Source organism: Nestor notabilis, unplaced genomic scaffold, assembly GCF_000696875.1.
Source record: "Nestor notabilis isolate BGI_N333 unplaced genomic scaffold, ASM69687v1 scaffold19883, whole genome shotgun sequence".
Classification (NCBI taxonomy): domain Eukaryota; kingdom Metazoa; phylum Chordata; class Aves; order Psittaciformes; family Psittacidae; genus Nestor; species Nestor notabilis.
Window position 1 is genome coordinate 1,652 of NW_009921709.1, and position 7,713 is coordinate 9,364.

A 7,713-nucleotide genomic window follows, 5' to 3' on the forward strand; every position below is an offset into this window, starting at 1 on the left:
CACCAGGGCCAAGGTCAGCTTCAGTGTCATCCCTGTTTTGCACACAAGGGAAACCAAGGCACAGCAAAGCAGTACAATTATCTAAGAGCTTCTTGTGAATAGCTGGCAGAATAGGACATAAAACTGGATGTAGATTTAGAATGTTGTCTTCTTCAAAGCAAGAGTGTGAACCCACCTGGGATCATCCTCCCCCCTAGCAACCACAGTGTTGTGAAGGTAGTCACAGGTCTCTAGATGTTTCTTTCTTAGTGGGAGAGTCACAAGACCAACACAAAAAGTTGGGCCTTCACTAGTCTACAGAGGGATTAATTAAAGCCCTACTTACCAGCCCTTTAAGGCCAAATGTCATTGCTAGGATATATCCCCCCCCATTACATCTTCTAGCCAGAAGAAGGATATGACAGCCAGTCAGACACTAGAAAAAGCTACAGGCAGGCTCTTGCTTTGAGTAGGCTTCGTACCTTCCTTGTTCAGGGTATGTGGTTCCATAGATCAGCTGTTTTCCCATTGGGAAATGCTGTTGTGTCACCAAGAGGTGCTAAAGGGGTTTCTTCGTTGTCAGAGATGTTTGACAACCCAGGTCATCAAGACCATTTGTCTCCCTGCCCTGACCACTCATCAGGATGCTCGAGGCTGATAACTGATCAGAGCTGCCCCCCTTCACATCTGCTAACTCCAGAGCAGGACAACACACACCCCTCCCAGTGCTTCACCCCATCTCCTGCTTCTTCCAGGAAGCCACATCTCCCAGCAGCTGGCAGGAGAGCATCAACAGGCAGTGAGCTGAGCCTGCTTATCACAGTATGACATGGGGAGGGATTCACAGGGGGCCAGAAGGAAAGGCACACACACAGAGCTCTCCTGGTACAAGGCACCACTGTGAACAGTATTCCTTCTTTGGAGCAGGAGGCCCTTATCATCACAAATGGTGGCAGAAGACAGATAAGGTGCCCCTTGAAAAGATCTGGCCTGGCTCTGCTAAGTCTCCTCATCCCAGAGACATAGCTGCTTCTGTGGCACATAATAATCAAAGGTGTAGCCCTTCTGGCAGCTGCGGATGCCACATTTGTAAGAAGAAACCTTGCCCCCAGCATCACGACTCTTGCAGTACTTCAGCATGCATGGGTACCACTCGATGCTCAGTGTGTAGCTGCAAATGCAGGGCTTCCAGCGGTCTGCACACAGCTTGCAGCGCTGCAGGTCAGGGAGATCCGATGTCTGTGGCAGGACCTCGAACATGGAGCCATCCACCCCTGCAGGAGAAAGCAGAGAGACACTGCTCAGGGCACTGTCAGAAGGGCAAAAGTGGGAGCCACCAAAGCAAGTGCTGCTCCCTCTACGCAGTGTCCAAGACAGCAGAGTAGAATGAGGTTAGACAAGGGCCGCTCAGACACGAGTCTGAATAGAAAGCATGGGAGAAGAAAGAGCACTGGGGAAAGTAAGCCAAAAGATACACAAAGTGCATTAAGAACATATTTCTTTTGGGTGGTGGAGCAGGTGAAAGGTTACCTTGAAAATACCTGCCTAATTAGGTTCACTAGGAGAGCACCACCAAAATAAAGATATACTGACAAAGAGACTAGTGCAATGGGACATGCAAGCAAGCGATACACACCTTATTCACTGTTAAAGAGAAGCCTAAGTGATCTGTGCTGATCACCAGAAACCTGGCAGGAGAGTTCACAGCAGAGTGCCAACTTGACAGGAGCAGTACCAATGAAATCAAAGGAAACTTGCCTTTCTCCAGCCAAAATTTGACATCTTCTTCTCGGGTGTAAATTGCTTCTTTGGCTTCTGCACAGACATTGTGGATGTGAGAGCTCAGCTGGGCCCCCTTGCTGAAGTTGACAGCCACATCCATGCTGAGATGCTCCAGGCCACGCACCTCCTCAGCCTGCCGCACTGTCCTGGGATTCTTCTGTAGAGGACGAAATAATGAAAACTTGGGATCCTGGCTGCAACAAATTATTCCCTATAGCACGTTGTGATTTCATGCCAGCATAAGATGGGCAGATGGATGTTCCTCTGGAAATGCACCTGCATCCTATCTGGGTGGAAGGCACTTAAACTTCTGTTGATACCGAAACTTACGATAGTTTATCACTGCTCTGATTTGTTTCTCAGTGAATCAGTTCTTACTTCACTGGGCAGTGTGAGGCAGAGATTTTCATGGCATTGCTCTAGCCATGCACCTACCCTTTGATACAAACTAGGCTTGACTAAATCATGCCTCCTTCTAGTATATTAATAGAATGGAATCAATACTGTTGATGAACTCAGTTTAATACCGAGTCTCTCAAGCAGGAAGGGTGGTCAAAGGTAGGTCTAATAGCTGAACAATCAGGTAGCTGCCTGGGAAGAGTATCCAGAAACCCTGGATGGACTGGGATGTGAGCTGGGACTGAAACCAGCTGCAGGTTGCCTCTTACCTGCCGCAGCTTTGCCATAGACTCACTGGGGATGATCTCGTTGCGGTGAAGCCGTGTGATGAAGCAGAGCGCTTGGAACTGGCTCTGGCCCCTCTCCAGCTCCCCCAGGATTAAGGCACGGAAGATCTTCACCTCCTGACAAAGAGATAAATAAAGAGACTGAGAATCACAGATCTGTGGCATAACTGGGGTGAACTGAGAAGTCAGGGTCAAAGAGAAAGGCTCCAGCCAAAAGAACAAAGTCAAAGGTCTCACATTTCTGCTACCTGAGCATAGGGGTGTAGTTCCCAGGTTCAATCCCACCCAAAAGCCTGCAGCATAAATAACTGGTGCCTCTAAAGAAAGCAAGGGTTTTCGCAATCTCCCTGTGGCAAGGACAAATTGCTGCCAGGTCTCATCCCGCATCCATGGCTTCCTCAAACAGCTGGGGGTTTCTGTTCTTTATCAAGAAGGGAGGCAAACCTACAAGAAATCTAGTTTTGTTTTGTTAACGAAATATCACATAGCCATCATCTCTATGTATTACTTAGGGCAAGCAGACCCAAAACTCCTTTGCAGCCTTCCCTCACTTGTTCCCACACAGTCCAGACAATGATAAGCTCCCTCCCAAGTTGGTTCAGGTCCCAAAGTACCACTTCCAGAATATACAAAGGGTTTCTGGGTTTAGTGACACTGTTCAGTGGCGCATTCGGACAAAGGTTTCAATTATTTAAGTGTTTCTAAATTCCCAGCACATAGGAAAAACTGTGCAAAAATCGCCACTGGAAGAGCTCGTTGGTAGGGGACGGAAGGATGCTTCTCCCTGTGTCCCCAGTGCTTCTGGCCTGTGCCCCTCTGTCAGCAATGTCTCAATCCATGGCACCTAAAGGAAGCCTTGCTTCACCCCTATGTCGCAAAGCCTTGTTTGGCTTTCCCTAGCTTCCCACCTCTCCCTGCCCTGACTATGCAACCTCAGGTGAAGCAAGAATTGAAGCTTGTCACACCATAAACGTCTCATACTTCTCACACGGAAAGAGCCACTGAGTTTTTCCTACTTAGAGAGAGCACTTTTCCCTCCCCACCTCTTCCCCACCAGCAGGAGCAGGGTGAATCAGTGCCAAGGTGGGTACCTGGCCAAGGCAACAAATGACACCTTTAATTCTGGGTCTCTGCAAAACTTCCCAGCAGGGAACAAGCCCCAGCAGAACATTGCCTTTGCGATGTGGGGACTCTCCAGATGAACTCATCACGGGGGCGATAACAGTCCTTGGCCCTGACCCGCACTCATGTGGCGGGTACAGTTACAGCTATTGTTCAGCTTTGGATGACAAACGCTTGGTGTTACAGAGAATAACCAGTTCTGCAGCCCTGCTCTAATCATGGCACTGGAGGTAACCACAGCCTTGGCCTTCATAGCAAGCAGAGAGCAGCTCCTCTTTCCTTATAGCAGAAAGGAAATCAATGCATTGAACTCCCAGCAGCTCAGGCTGCCTGCATCTACCAAAGGGACTTCCAGTAAACACTAGCCTGCAAGGAGCATCAGGGAAATCATTGAACTCTTTACCTCCTTTCCCTCCAGGGACTGTCATCTGAAGTACATGAACAATTCAACCTCCCTTTCTAGTCCATTTCTAAATGATCCAGTAGAGGCTTACAAGCTTGTGTGGTCTAGATCTGAGACCAGCACCTTGACTTCATGTTGAGTGGGGCAAACCAGTTCCCAGAGAAATAAATTATTTCAATGCCTTCCTCCCTGCAACCCATTCAGCTTTCCTGCCAAGTTTCTCTCCCCAAGGACATCAGTGCTGCTGTGGGACCACTTTAGTCTTTGTTGTTGCATTCCAGGTACATGCAAAGGGCAACGTGCTGCTCGGGGCACTGGGTAACACCAGCACTCCTGGACCATATTCGTTACCCGGACAGCAGCCTTTGCAGTGGTCAGGGCCCTGCTGCACTGCCCCAGGGGAACAGCTACAGCTAGCCAGAAAGTCCTTGTGCTTGTACAACAGAGAGCATGTTACTGCATCCACATTGGGGGCCCAGCCAGCTGAGTTACCCTGAATAGGTAGGGGTTATGTTTTTAACCTCTCTCCTACTGGAAATGACTAGAATGAAGAAACTTTGGTGTCTTGCCTCTTATACTACAGTATCTATAAAGGTGAATTTGGGATGTGCTAGGGGGGAATCCACATTTTTGGGAGCAATAAGGTTTGACACTGATTCTTACAAGCACTGAGCAGTTGGAAATCCCCACATTGCTCCGAGATGTTTGGAAAAACATCCTCTGGTTAAGCATCATCATGCTCGGCACCCACAGCCTGAGTGATGGCTAAAAGTAACTGTCAGAGCCTCCTTATAACCCTCTTTAACATTTTTGGTATCTCTACAGAAGAGAGACTGCTTTGCAAAGTACACAGATATAATCTTTGGACAGATGTTTTCCTGTATCATCTGGTCATTTAGCATCTAACATTATGAGCCCTTGGGGCACAAGGAAATTCTCAAAACAGCACCTAGAATATCACATAATATTAGCTTTATTAACAAGGAAACGGAAAAGACTGGCGCTGCAAGTGTTAAAATACCATTGCCCATGCTTTCTCCCTTGTGTTTCCAACACAACTTTTCCAGCAATCAAGAGGAAAAAGAAAAGTTTCTGTATATTTGTGCTGACCTTGCATATAACCACCCACTTAGTTCTCAGGCCACTGCTTAACAACTGGCGAGATCATGCTATTCAAATTAGACACAACATTTAGGGGTGCTGTCTCCCTCACTCATTTTTGTAATGAACTTTATGCCTGACAGCACTATGCAGGAAAAGAAGTGCTTTCATCACATTCTTTTTAATTACAGGAAATGATCTTCACTACTGCACTGCCCAGAAAGCATCAAGTCCCAGTTTGGACTCCTACTGACCAGTCTGTGCTGCACTAGAGAATGAGGAAAGAAACTGGGGTGCTCTGAGGACACAAATCCTTCAGGTTCAGCTCTGGAGGAGAGGCAGGGATGGAAGAGCAACTAAAATCCCACTTCTCTGGGAGCCTTAGCCACCACTCAAGTACCACCCAGCTTCCACCACTGTCAGAGCAGAGCAATGTACTGTGATCTCATTCTAAGTCCTTTCTTCTCCAGTCTAGCAGCAACTCCTTGTCAGCAAAGGAGAAAAAAAGGTCTGCCTTTGGACTAACCCCCCGCAATTTAAGCCAGAGAAGTGGAAAAATCATTTGTGCAAAACCTCAGCATCCTGGCCACAGCATGACCACACAATCTAGCTTGGGGAAGCCAGATCAACAACCCCAGCTGCTTTTACCAAGGCTAAGAGCCTCAAGACCTTCTCTCTAGAGAGGAGAAGTTGTGTAATCTTAGAGAGATGAGTACCACAGCAGAACAGGGAAATGCCTGCATGCAGCCAGGGGAAGCCTGGCCAGGCAGCTGCCTGCTCACATCATTACTCACTGCACCACAACCTCATCTCCTCAATCGTTTATGTTTTTCTGGCCTTTTCCAGCTACTTCCCAGCAAAACTATGGAACAGAGAGGGTCTGTACACAATCGCTTTAAAACTGAGGATTAGCAATGGACTTCTGCAAGCCTGATGCTTGCCAAGCCTTCCAGCAACCATCTCCTGCGTACTGACAGCATGGAGCTAAGGATTTAACACACTTAAGTCAAGATATCTTCAGAGAAGCAGCTCATCTATAATAAGAATGAAAGTGAGATAAGAGCCAAGATACACTTTGTTGGGTTTGTAGATGAGACTTGAGAGCAAGCTCCCCTCAAGAAGAGCTGAAGGAAGTGAAAAATGCTGAAATGATCAACAGCTCAGGACACCAGAAGTCCCCCTGTCATATCCCACTGATCCCTAAGGGCCTACTTAGAGGAATTGTAATGAGTTTGAATTTCCCTTGGCTAAGAACACACTACAGTATGCAAGTTTTGACTTAAATACCCTTCCTCCCTCCGTTAACTTCCCTGATGTGCCATGTCTTGCCTTTAACAGGAATCATGGGGTCTGCTTTCCTGCATGTGTGCTGGAGTACACTGAGCATGCCATCACCTCCAAAATCACCATGGCTTTTGCTAGCATCTCAGAAAGAGGTGGGCTTGCCTTTGCACCTTCCGGATGGAAGAGGACCATCCGAGATGCTTACAAGGAGACTGAGACCAAAGAGTGTAGCTGAAAGCAGAAGAGGCACCAGAACCATCCCTGGCAAGAGGCTCCAAGGTTCACAACAGGTTGGGACACAACGCCTTCCTATCTCATGGCTTGGAGCTTCCTCCTGCTGCAAACCAAAGTCCACCTGAGTAAACACTCTGAATGGAAGGCTGGAAAGAGATAACACCTCTATGCCACTGGACATCCGTACCGCCCACATGGTGGCAAATAGCTCTTCCCTGTGCAACATAAAGCTTGATGCATCCAGCCAGCATCTGAAGCATGCCATGCTGGCCCAGAAGCTACCATTTACTTCTTAGTGTGGGATCCTGGGCTTCAGCTCAGTAGGTATCATCTCCTTGCAGACAGACCATCTCTTGCACACTGGGCTGGGGGGAAAGGCTCCCCTTACAGGGGGTCTGTTGTCAGCCCCACAGAGAGCTGCCAGTCAAGCATTTCCCGCACCACAAACGTGCTTCTAAAGACAGCAGGAGTCCCCTTATGGAGCTAACTGTACCCCATACACATCATGGAGAGAGATGTCCTGAAGACAGAGCAAAGCATAAGAACCCTATCCAGAAGGGTCTTCCCACTGCAGACTCTCCTGCCCAGGGTACAGAAGCAGCACAGGGTACAGGTGTAACACCACTGGGGACAGCAGCCTGCCTGAAAGACTTGGAGCTAAACATGAGTGAATTGCTCTGTAGAGACTGCAAACACGGACCCCAAAATGTGCTGGATCGACTTCTCCTTGCACAACCGAAAGGACCCTCGATCCCTCAGCCAGGGTTTTCCCAGGCTCCAACTCAGTCCCAGGTCCGGAAGGACCTCGGGTACCGCTATCACCAGCGCTCATACCAGAGAAAACACACGCCAGAGCCCTGACCCGACCCTCTCGCCGACCCGCGAGGTGTGATGCGCCAGCATTCCCATGCCGCAGCCTTTGATCTCCTCAGGGAACCGCTGTGGGAGACCAGAACCGCAAAACGCGCTGCGGGTTATCCCACCGCCGCCCTCCTCAGGACTGGGTGACCACGGATGGAGACAGGCTCCCAGCGCACACATCCTCCTCGGGGAACCCTCCTCGCGGCAGCTTCCCGTGCTCGCCGGGGATGCCTCTCCCGCGGGGCTGGGACGAGACAGCGG

The 7,713-nt window shown here is 49.0% G+C and overlaps 1 protein-coding gene across 1 annotated transcript; it reads right to left on the reverse strand.

Annotated features, from left to right (window-relative positions):
- Nucleotides 1-909: 909 nt before the first annotated feature.
- On the reverse strand, nt 910-7,530 carry OAF (OAF homolog (Drosophila); the record flags this gene model as incomplete). The annotated part of the gene is made up of 4 exons (XM_010011273.1): nt 910-1,253; nt 1,738-1,918; nt 2,430-2,564; nt 7,426-7,530. Coding segments are annotated over 4 exons (696 nt in total), but the record flags the coding sequence as incomplete, so codon positions are not given.
- Between the last annotated feature and the right edge of the window lie 183 nt (nt 7,531-7,713).